This window comes from Lagopus muta, chromosome 3, assembly GCF_023343835.1.
Source record: "Lagopus muta isolate bLagMut1 chromosome 3, bLagMut1 primary, whole genome shotgun sequence".
NCBI lineage: Eukaryota > Metazoa > Chordata > Aves > Galliformes > Phasianidae > Lagopus > Lagopus muta.
The window spans coordinates 2,044,167-2,056,575 of NC_064435.1; the positions used below are offsets into that span (position 1 = coordinate 2,044,167).

The 12,409-nt window shown below is 41.7% G+C and overlaps 1 protein-coding gene across 1 annotated transcript; it reads right to left on the reverse strand.

Annotated features, from left to right (window-relative positions):
• Window positions 1-4,504: 4,504 nt before the first annotated feature.
• Window positions 4,505-7,966, reverse strand: LOC125690495 (prostate stem cell antigen-like). Its single transcript, XM_048938885.1, has 3 exons — window positions 7,684-7,966; window positions 5,670-5,774; window positions 4,505-4,865 (listed from the first exon to the last, which is right to left on the reverse strand). Exons 1-3 carry the CDS (start codon window positions 7,733-7,735, stop codon window positions 4,654-4,656), a joined length of 369 nt encoding a protein of 122 aa, XP_048794842.1. The 5' UTR covers window positions 7,736-7,966; the 3' UTR covers window positions 4,505-4,653.
• Between the last annotated feature and the right edge of the window lie 4,443 nt (window positions 7,967-12,409).

Genomic DNA, 12,409 nt, shown 5'->3' on the forward strand with positions numbered 1-12,409 from the left:
CATCTCTTGATAGACTGGACCTGATAACATCTGTAGAAGATAGAGATATGGAGAGGCTGTGTAATTTGCCCTGGGCCACAAAAGAAATGTGGAGCATTGCAAGGAATTGCTGGTCCTTAAACAGGGATATTTTTTTTAATATCATCAAATGTTTTTAACCAGCTGCTGTAAATTGGGCTGAATTCAAGGGGCCTTGGTGACACTTTTAGAATCAGGTGCATATACTGGGTGTTAATGCTGCTGGGCCATAGGAAATGCTGTATGCTCTAATCCCTATCCACAGAGATAATGAGGACTAGTAACACTACTATCAGCAAATACAACACCACAGCAATAATCCAAGAAACACTTTTATATTGCTCAAAATGCACATTTGTAATGCTTCCTACCATAGAAGATATGCCAAAGCAGTCACTCTGGGTCAGATTTGCTTGACCTTTCCTGTATTTGAGAGATAAGAAACAATCCAGTTTATTGTGCAACTGCTTATTATTTAAGCAAGCGATCCTGGAAGTTTAGGAATCTCTTGTATACACAATAGATTAAGTTGCTTAAAGAGACTGTAAGCTTCAGGCCTCTTGGTAAGTGTGTAAAAGAAAGTGTGTAAAAGATAGGAGAAAAACTGATAGCACTGCTTAGCCAGCAATGTCAAGAAGCAACTTTTACGGGTGAATAAAAAATAGCCTTGTTTTTCAAATAAATGTTATTCTTGATCCAGCAAACAGCTCTCAACCCATTTTCCCAGTGCAAATTGACCTTCAACCAAAGGCTTGTGGAGTTGTAAGATGCCACGAACTAAGCACAGGGCTGGAAGAGGCTGCAGGAGGGAACAAGTCCTGTTTGTGTTTATTAGGGGTTTACAAGGAAGAAGGGGAAGCTAGGCTTTCTGCCAACCTGCATTCATGGGACCTAAAAAGGCAGACCTCTTTCTGGTCCTGCCCTTGACCCAGCCCAGCTTTTGACTTGTGGGTGAGTCATTTTTCCACTTTACTGTGCCACCTCCTAGTCCTTCCCAGAATTTAGCAGCTTGTTTTTAAGGCTGTCTGTTGGTGACCTGAATGGAAAAGGAAGTGCATTATTGCAAGTGCTGTTCCAGGATATATCAAGCAGCAGGGAGGTCTACCAGTGACCATTTCTGTAGGTGCTTCCTACACTTCTGTTTACTGCCTTCATCCCAGGCACAACCTATTGCATTTACACCTTCTTCATATTAAGCTACCTAATCCCTACCCCTATGCTAGGTTAGATATTAGGAAAAAATTCTTCTCTAAAAAAGTTGTACTGCACTGGAATAGGCTGTCCAAGAAGATGGTGGAGTCACTGTCCCATGTGGTTTTCAAGAAAAGAGTGCATGTCACAGTGAGTGATGTGTTTTAGTGGGCATAGTAGGGATGGGCTGATGGTTGGACTTGATGATCTCAGTGGTCCTTTCCAACCTTAATGATTCTATAGTTCTGTTATTCTGTGTTTACATATAAAAACTCCAGGTGTATCCCTAGAGAGAAAAATAACTCAGTTGTCAATCATGTACTCTTTTCCAGAATATGTACAAAGAGAAAACTGGGAGGAAAAATAGTTCTCTCAGCCTGTAGAATACAGACACAAGGTTTCAACCAGTAGAACCTCTTGGCTCCATCAAGAAAATCCTAAGCTTTCCTATGCCTCCACAAATAGATATCAGTGCTACATGGGATCACAGAATCACTCAGGTTGAAAAAGAGCTTAAAACTCATCAAGTCCAACCAACCCATCCAATCAAACCAATCAGTGTGCTATAATGCAGATAAACCACACTCCCTCATAGATTTTGACACAGAGAAAATAAATACCTGAGAATATTTTATTCATTCAGTTTTTGACTTCACCAGTAACTGCAGTTTGATCAAAGAGGCTGCGTCTCACTAAACATCACTTGAGAATCTGGCTAACATATTTTGACCATTTCCAGACAGCTGAAATCCCAGTCTTCACAAAAGGGCTATCACAGTCATACAGACTCCAGGGAATAGTCTCTGGATGTAGACATTTCTAACTACCTGGGAATTATTTGAGAAAGTGGGCATGGGGCAGTAGTGTATTAAGGATCCTTTTACACGAAGATGAGCCTCTGGGCTAGAGAGATCATGAAGCTAGTTGTTCACACAGAAAGCAGTCTGGCTGGGGTGTGTATAGATGGATAACCCTGCTTTCCAGTCTCTTAGACTCTGGAGGCTTGGAAAAAGACAAAAAAATACCAAAAAACCAACCAAGCCACCTCACCTACTCCATATCCTTGCTCTGCTGATAATGAGACAGGCATCTTAGGGGGAAGATGTTTCATTTCAGTTTATTTTGGGGAAACCCCTTCCCTGCTTCCTACAATTAGCAGCTTGTCAACATCTTATAACCGAAGATTTATGTGTTTTTCTCTTTCACAACAGCAGACAGTGTCATAATCTTCTGACATCTCTCTGACCTCATCCAAAATTTGATGCTGACCCTTATCCCACAGCTATGTGTGATCTGGTCAACCCTTGATGACTCACCTCTACCAGGTTAATGTTTTTCTTATTTCATTCTGTGGCTCTGCACATCCTTTGCAGTTCCAGGAATTCTTTTGTTCCTTTGTTGTATATTGGGAAGAGGAACATGTGTTTTATTCTCCAAAATTCATTCAATGATGGGTGGGCTTCTGAACACCCTGATGTATCTGTCCTTTTTCATTGCAGGGGAGTTAGACTAGATGACCTTTAAAGGTTCCTTCCAACTCTAAAGATTCCATGATTCTACGATTCTATGATTTCTAACTTGTTTTTCAGATCTCTACACACATAAGGTTTGAAGGCCTTATTGGAGAGTTTCTTGCAGACAGTTTTGCCTAATGCTGTAGAGGTTATCCCAGTGCAAGGTGAGAACACTTGAGTTTATAAAATAAGCTACATGGGGAGGGCAAGTTATATAATATAGAATCCGTAACTATAGAGAGAGGCTATAACTGTATATGAGTGAAGATAAAACTGTACAGCCTGCCTTGCACGCAGACACCTTACTGCTACCACTGACTGAGAGAGTTTGAAATAATTTTCCATGTATTTGGGTTTTGTATGTTGAATCTTTTGTAAAGAAGGGAATTTTTGTGAATTTTGTAAAAAGGGAAGTGTACTCTGTTGATATCCTCAGGGCCTCAACAAACTTTCAGGGAACACAATTCCTATCCTAATTTTCTGTTCCCCTATACCTCAGGAGAAGTGGAAACAGCTTCATTCCTTTATTTATCTCCACTGCTCTTCTTTTCCTTAATATCACAGAATCACACAATCACAGAATGGCCAGGGTTGGAAAGGACCTCAAGGATCATGAATCTCCAACCCCAATGCCACATGCAGGGCCACCAACCTCCCCACTTAATACTAGACCAGGCTGCCCAAGGCCCCATCCAATCTGGTCTTGAAGACCTCTATGGATGGGGCAATATTTTCATTTTTTCACCACCCTTGTATCCTCCTCATTCTAACCAACCGTATCCAACATAGGGGTGCATCTGGTTATGTGACCCAAATGTTAGGCTTAATTACAAAATCAAGATGCTTAGAGGGGAAAATGAAACCTCTAATGTTTTATTTCTCCACCCTTCCTTCAAAACTAGGCTTTGAAATCAGCACTTTTTCAACCTTGTGGCAGAATCTGTGTGCCAGGCTGTGGCATGACAAATGGATCAGGGTGGAACTTAGAGAAGAAAGCTTGAGAATGTTTTGTTGGGAGATGAAAGCTTTTAGAGGATGCCACTGCCAACCATGATACCTTTGGCCATCATGAAGATGTGCAGGCAATTGCAGAATTTGCAGGCAATCTTAGGTCGCACATAGATTAACCAGGACACGCTAAGGACATATTTTTCACTCCAACAGTTACTGCCCACAGTGATGATCTGGCTATCTGGCTGTGCAGTCCTGCCCACCATCCCAAGGATCCTACAGCTGTGGGATTACGAGTGACCATATGCACATGGAGCAGGGAAGGTGAGCAATGTTTTTGTCTTGTGTGGTAACCAACAAGGTGCAGGATTGTGGGATCTCTTGGCTGGAAGCAAGTTTCTCTTTAGATATTTGCTCTTTGTGGGTCTTCTTAGGTTATATACCCTCTAGAGTTTGTCATTAATCAGAACCTCTCAAGATTTGGAGCTATGGATGCCAACTCTATTCTGATGTGTAATGGCATGAAATCATATAATAGAATCATAGAATGATTAAGGAGAAGATCATCTAGTCCAACCACCAACCCCTTGCCATGCCCACTAAGCCATGTCCCTAATCTCTCGGCATCTCTCAACACACGTCATTACATAGCAATTAACAAGGTTGAACAATCGCCAGATATACAACACACCCAACTGTTGTGTGCAGGAATACATAGGTAAGTGATATACAGGCAATGCACTCACACTGGATTCAGAAATTAGTATATTTTATTTTCAGTGGATTGCACACACACGCTTTCTCATCTAGCAGCAATACAGCAGTACAACAGTAATAAAGAAGCTATCATAAGGCAAAGATCTGCCATCAGCTCCAAAGATGCTGTATGCCCAACACACCAAATTGCATCTGGCTACAATTCCCATCATAACAGGGGTGCTTCGAGACTTTCTGTGGTCACAGGAGCTCTCTTTCCTCTTCACAGTCTGTTGTTCAGGAAGGTCAAGAGCACACTGGCTGTTATCCCTGCTGCCATTCCATAGCTGCTCCTCACACTTCCTGCTGCATTGACATTGCAGAGGTTGCTGGTGCAGCAGGAGACATTCCTGTTGCCCACTTTGAAATCTTGATAGTCTTCTTGACATGTTGCCTCACAGCCCTTGCTGATGATGCTGAAGAACCCTATCACCCCTGGAAAGAAGACAGGACCATTACTCCAAGGTCTCAATGAAATATTATCCCAGCCAAGGTTCGTGAAGCTATAAACTTAATGATTTCCCTTATAAGCAAAACTTCTTGGTATTAAGGAAGAAAAAAAAGAGGGACATTTGTATATGTTATTCATAATATCATGTGCTTAACCGCTAGTGCCCTGCTCTGCTATGTGCTAAACAAAGCAGTTGTGCTCTCTTGAGATTTTTTCCAGACTCTGGCACTACACTGAGCATAGTGCTTATTATTTCACATGATCCATTGGCAAACACTGAGGAATTTAAGAGATACAACAAGTATGTGCCTTTTGAATCACATCCTTACAGCCAGTGAGAGGAGAAGATCTGAACTTAGAATCATAGAATCATTAAGGTCGGAAAAGACAACTAAGATCATCGAGTTCAACTGTCATACCATCAACACCATGGCCAATAAATCATGTCTCTAAATTTGTTTCAGCCATAGGTGTAATAACATTCTTCTTTCTGTGGGAGGGGAATATTTGCCAACACTACTACTAAGGCACTTAAAATCGATGACAGCACTAGCTATCACCAAGGGACAAAGATTATTTTTCTGTCACTTTTACCTAAACTAGAACTTTTCTGAAAGCTTTACATCATCCCTTTCTCACCAAATAATTTTTGGGGACGGATGCTGAGCTTTGCTGGCCCATACCATCTGATGTATCTAGAATTGGTGGGGCAGACATGGACAGCTGACACCATGCCAGTCTCCAATAACAATCCCTTCCCCATGTTGTCCACCCCCTCTTTGCCTTACTGATTACATCTGTCTTGCACACTTCATTTTCCTTGCAGTTCACTGATTCCTGACAGTTGCTGTTGCTGAGTTTTGACTTGCAGCTGTAGCATTGCAAAGAAGAACCTGCAAAAGACCAAGAGAGGTTATAACACAAATCCATTTGAAGCTCTCCAGGTAACCAAATCTAATGTGTGCACTGGGAAATAGGATCATTTTTGTGGATTCTCAAAGGAAGACACTACCTCTGTTATTGGGAAAACAGCATTTTTTTTACATTTTTGCTTGAGGATGTCCTACTTGCTTGAGGTGAGAGGAAAATCTAGTAGGTAGTGGAGTGGTTTCAGATGTAGGTAGTGCACTGAGGATGCAAGAAAGCAGTTGAAGGAGATGAAGCAAATGGGAAGGAGACTCAGTCGTCAGTCAATGAGAAGGAGACTATTCCTTCCTCAGCATTTGAGATGCCCAGCACAGTTCCTCTCAGGAATGGGATTATTGTGATATTCCCACCTTGTGAACTGAGCAGAGATGGAAGGATGAAGTTCCCAGAAGGGTTGGTCAATGTTGTTTGTCTTCCTCTATAGACAGGAAGGTTGTACATGAAAGCCTTAGGTGAGGCACAGTGGCCAGGGTTGGGACAAATGGAGAAAGCCCAAAGAAGGAGAAAGTAAGGAAGGAACAGAGCAGGAGATTTTAAAGATTTCTTTCAGCTCGTTTGCTCAGTTTGATCAACTTGTGATACCTATTATCCAATAGTCCCTCTTAGAAAACAGAATCTCACAACCACGTTGCCACATGTTCCCATCCACTCACGGACGTGTCCATCTCTCTGTGACCCAGCTCAACACTGTTAACACGTGTGGAGGTAGAGGTCAAGCAAAGGCAGAATAAGCATTGCAGTTTACAAATGCCTAGCCCTAATGAAAAGTAGTCCCCCAAGGAGTGAGAGCATGGTGCAATTACCCATTCCTATTACCCACCCGTGCCCCAAGGCACAACTGAAGCTTTGCAGATTTGCAAATATGCTGTGAATGTGTATATGTACCTTAACTCCTTGACTGCCAGGCTTGTCTCATAATTTCTTCAACACCCTAATGCCTGAAATACTCTTTTAAGATGCAGACAAGCCATAATTAGAAATGAGTGCTATTCAGAGCAGAACAGATTTGAAACAAGAAGAGATTTTATGTACTTGGTCTCATGTCCAAGTTGTTCTGACATAAATGTCTGATTCAGCAAATAGTCAAATCCCAGCTTAAATCTAGTGCTACAACTTACTGTCACATTTATCTATTAATGCAGCAAAAAGTCATGTTTTAGAGCAACTTTATGGAAGGTGGCAGAGGAGAGGGTCTGTATGAACAGCTTCTCAGATTTCTTAACCACCCTTTGCTTTTTGAGACAAGCTTCTGTTCAGATCTACTTCTTCTCTGCTAATTGGAAGAGCTGTTTTTAAATCACACATTTTCTCAGGTCAGACCAGAAAAGTTTCAAATCTGCTTTGCCTGTATCCCACCCATTCAGCCTAGAAAATGACATTCTGTGGTATTCTCTCATTTTCTCTTCTCCTTTCTAACCCACAACTTGTGTAGCATCAGAAGCTACTTTTAAAATGAGTAAGAAAACAAGTGGGAACAAAAACACAGCAGAAATGTTGCGGTGGTCCAATTAAATAGGATGGGAAGAAGAAGAATCTCAAAAGCAAAGCAAAGCAAAGCAAAATAAAACAACAATATCAAACAATGTGGTCTAACTTTAGTAATTTTCATTTCAGTTAAATTCAAGGATTTTTTCTTTCCCAGTTAAATTCCAAATTTTTTAAGATGTATCTTGCCTAGAAGCTGATCTATCCATACTAGGATCACACCAGTACCAGGGAGGAACTGTGTTTTCCCCTGCAACACACGAGACACTCCATCAAAAAGCAAACATCTTATGACAACTGGACCAGTATTTTCCCCCTCAGTATCAAAACCCATAACATGTCTTTTCTTCCAGTTGATGATCTGCTGGAGATGATGGAGATCTATCTTACCTGGGTCAGTGCACAGGACGACTGCCAGCAGGAGGACGAAGAAAACCTTCATTTTGGGATTGCCTCCCTTGTGCTGAATATGAGTTATTTCCTCGTGGGGCACTTTATATGCTGTGGGAGGCAGCAATTGTGCATGCCCAGATTACCGTGTGAAGGCACCTGAGCAGGATTGTATGCTGGACCCAAGGGAGGGGTTTGGTTGTGGTGGTGATATTTACTTTAGGTGCCTCTCCTATCTGACTGTAACTTTCCTAGCTACCAACAAACAGCTCCGCTCCACTACTATGCACTTTCCTTCCCTCCCACCCTTGGATAAAATGTTCATGAGTGGAAAAAACCCTCAAATTCTTTAGAACAAGACTGGCCTTATGCATCTCCCTGGGGAGAGCAAGGCTGTGGTTACGCCCTGTGAACAGGGCTCTCCACCCCCATTACTACCCTGAGTGGAGCCATTATGTTCAAATCAAGCACAAATTGTTGTTTTTTTAATAAACACCTCCAGCTATTTATTTGTATTAGTGTCTCAATGTGACACCATTGGCATGTGGTAGCAAGGTATTCTGGCAAATCACAATATGTAGGCCTCTTCCACATAACTGCGTGCTCACATATATTTATTTGGGTGCACTGTTTATGATCTAGTAAAAGACAATGCCCAATTCATTTTTTTAAATGTGTTCTGAAATCAAAGAGACCTTCTGATAACTTTCTCTAGTATTATGCTTATCTCCACATCATCAGCACTATGGCATGCCTTTGTCGAGTAGTGGTTGGGTACAGCTGAACTCCTACCTGAGTGTACTGTAAATAATCCTGGCTTGTTAAAGAAATGGCATTTCCCACCACAGAGCCAGGTGAGTTCAACCACATTCCAACCTGAAACATGACTGTTTTCTTTGGTGAGTTGATGAGACTTCTGTCTGTCGTATTCTTTGTCCACTGCTCAGTGTAGAAGAGCACAAAACAAAACAAAAAATCTCTTCTGTTAAGCTCAGCATTCTGTCATTTCTTGCTTTACTTTTTAAATCTCAGTAGCATAGGTTTTGCAGCAACAGCTTTCAGAGACTCCTTAGAAACATCGAGTGGCTTGGGTTGGAAGGTACCTCTAATACCATCTAGTTCCAGTCCCTGCTGCTGGCAGGGTTGCCAACCACTAAATCAGATCAGGTTGCTGAGAGCCCCATCCAACCTGTCTTTATTGCACACAATGCAGCTCTTATGCACACAAGACACCCCTTCAAAGACAAGAGAAGGCGTGTTTTTGTGTTGGTGAATATGTGATCTCCATCAAAGGCTGCAAAGGAAGATCAGGTCAACCAACATAACTCTACTAATGTTAGTGGCACCACTCTGAGTTACACCAGTGGTGAATCCAATGCAGGAGATGGTTTTGCAGATCTTGAGTGCTCCTCCGTGAACTCCTGAACTTGAAAGTAAACAAATGAACAAGTATACCAAAGAAGCCAACCAAACAAACATAACATTTAAAAAATCCCTTAACATTCTTTTTGTGCCTATTGCCTTTTGTTTCATTGTGTTTTTATTTATTTATACATAAATTTCTATGGAATAACTTGATAAAAATTGAGTAATATGCTTTCCGGCTCTGGTGTACCTCACTTAGAGATATTTAAGGCTAATTTTTATTTTAAATACTTATGGTTGCCCCTGTAGTGTCTGGTTCCTTGTGCTAGACAAAAAGGGAGTCAAGGGGAGTAGAAAACCTAATAAAATCCACCCAGGTCTGGAATTATTGTTATTATTATTATTTAATGTTTGCATACACTTATATCAGTTGTAGCTTTTCACTTTTTTGAACTTTTATATGCAGTTCCTGCTTGACTCCTGAAGATGGCAAACATGCCCCGTTGTTATTTTTATACATACATTAACACTCACTTGCCCGTAGGATTGTACGTACATAGTATTTTTTTATTTTACTGATGTTATACAATCCCAAGTTTGTCTAATTGCATGCATGAGGCTAATTCTCCTGGGGACCTAAGGATGTGTACAAGTCACTTGGTTGATTTTTATTTATTATTTTTCAGGATAGTTTATGTTTTCATTGCAGATTCCTGATAGATATAGCCCTGGATACTTATGTGGAGGATGTAGGGATGGAAGGCTTGGTTAATTGCTGGCTCATCTGCTGGTGTCAGGCTGGAAAAGTTGTGGCAGGATGTGATAGAGGACGTGGTGTCACCAATTACGCTGAGGGGATGGAAAACAGTGCTAGGCATTAGCTGGAAGTTTGAGGACATGTAAAGCAGTAGGTGAACTGATGCCTGGGACATCTGGATAGAGATACCAAGCATCTCCAAAGAGAGAAGAAAGTTGCTCTGAACAGGATCCTTGGAGCAGAGTTATTTCTATTAACTCTGCATCTAGTCTCTCTCACTCATCCTACTTCTTTCAGTAGTCAATGTGCAAAGAGGCTACATCTCCATGAGGTGATTCCTAAGATCAGCATGTAGGATGTGTGAAATAAGCTCAGGTCCCACCTCTAAAAAAGACCAAAAAAAACTTTGGAAGTGTTTGAGGTCTTCTGAAGTACATACACAGAGGTTGCAGTGTGTTTCAAGGGGAATCTTACTGACTTTATCACTTCTTGAAGGTGTTTGGTATGGGTGCAGTGAATCAAATAGTAATGTCGACTTACCTTGGTCTATCCTTGAAAGTTATAGTGCAGCTTAGACTGAGGATGTCAATGGGAAGAACAGGAGATTTCTTGTCCTGAGCATTGCTGTGATGTCTGTAAATCTGTTTAGAATGAGGGGATTTCTTTCTGCTAGAACAGGATTTACCATATGAATTTTCAATGAAAATTTCAGGCATTGAAATAGTATTTCTCAGTGGCTGCACAGCAGTGTTTCTGGGAATGCAAGCAACTGTGTCTCAAGTCAAAATGGATGGGGAATAAATGACATTGAGTCACTAGATGGCAGTAAGGTAAATTGCATTACAGATTCGTGTATAAGGAGGGATGCACTGATCCTAAATGATGCATATGATTGAATAGATGGGAAAGCAAATGGATAGATAAGGGGAGAGGAAGATTAAAAACAAATAGACACACAGATATCTAAAGAGAGAGGTGGACAGCTTGCTGTCAGAAGCAGATGGTCCTGTGCACCCTCTTCTATCAGTTGTAAGCATTGTCATTTTGGGGTGTTTCTCTGCTTGTGGCAAAAGGCCATAGTATGGCCCCTATCTCAGCCTAAGGTATTTCCTACCATGTTCCCAGATGCTTTGCACTCTCCCATGCACCTGAACTGGGATGGAGAGGCACAACTTTGGTACAGCAGAAGGATTCCTGCTTCTCTGGATACCCTTGGCTTGCTGCAGAGTTCTGTTTCAGCCACATGCATAGATACTTACTGTTGTTCAACAAAGAGACTGCAACTGTCAATGAGTGAAAAGCATTGGAAACAGAAGGGTATTGGTGTTACTGCTAGTTTAGGGTTCTTTTCCATGTGCTTTCCCTTCTTTGTGCCTCTTCTTCCTATAGTGGCAAATTGGGCTCATGACATCTGTTATCACAAAGGAAGTACTTTGAGATCTGTGGGTGCCAACGAATAGAACCTGCACAGTGATAATTTTCAGGGTTTGATGCACAGGGAGTCTGTTTGACCTTGAGTGTTCCTACAAGGGACCAGCTGCTCCCATTTGGGATTTTATATTTCAGAGGTAACCCTGACCAGCCTTGGAGAAAAACCCACCCACGCTCTTGACAACAACCATGAAATCAATTGCTTAAAACTAATCCCATCGTAGTACCAATCTTGCATACAGAACAAACCAGATGGACAAAATTTCCCAGGGTGGAGGGGTTGATGATGCCCATACGGTGGTGCTGTTGCTACGCTGTTGGCGCACAGAGCCCTCAGTGTGTGGGAGCAGCTCAGACTGTTTAAAATCTCAGCAACTTCAGAGCATCAAAAATGCATTTGACTTTTTTTTTTTTTTTAATTTTGCTAATTGCTGAGTTCTTTTTGTTGTAAAAGGCTCGGAATGTGGGATCCCTGCCAGTCTCTCTGTTGGCGATGCCTCACCCATCTCCAAACTGTTTGCAGGAAAATGAAGTGCATTTTCCCATGCCCACACTTTGGCATTGGGGTGAAGTGTGGGGAGAGAAGCTTATGCTGGGATCACAAAGCAGTCCTGTGTTTACTCTGCCCTTACAAAACGCTTTCATGCCCCCTTGCATGCCAGGCATCACAACTTCCTTCAAACACATATAGCTAAAGGCAACTTGAGAAACAGGCAGAGAACATAATTGTCCTGAGATGCAGCAGAGAAGCATTATATCTGAATCCAGAACCCTCAAGCAGAGATTTTTCATAGTCTGTGACCTTATTTTCCCATCAGGATTGCTCTGAATTCACGCAGTTTCTCTATGGAACACCCAAGTTTTCCAGACTAGCTGCTGTAAATAGCAATATGCAGATCTGATGTTTGGATACACTAAGCTTCACATGAGTTCAGCAGGAACAACTGGCCTCCATGTGGAGGTGGGTGCATTAATTGCATGGCCATTTATGGACCCTTCTTTGCCTCTCTGTCCTCATTTTGATCCCAGTGATCCTGCGGTTAGTGGTTACCCCACTTTAACAGAGCTTGAGGAAGAAACTTTGTCATAAGAGCTCAGTTCAAAGTCTTAAATATGGGAAAAGTGTTTTCTTGAGGGAATATATTTGTCAAGACTGTTTTGTGACTTTGTAAG

Coding starts and splice junctions, on each gene's coding strand:
- LOC125690495 (XM_048938885.1), bottom strand. CDS start 7,735: ATGAAGGTTTTCTTCGTCCTCCTGCTGGCAGTCGTCCTGTGCACTGAC. Junction 5,775..7,683: donor CGTCCTGTGCACTGACCCAG/GTAAGATAGATC, acceptor GGTCTTTTGCAG/GTTCTTCTTTGCAATGCTAC. Junction 4,866..5,669: donor GTGCAAGACAGATGTAATCA/GTAAGGCAAAGA, acceptor TCTTCTTTCCAG/GGGTGATAGGGTTCTTCAGC.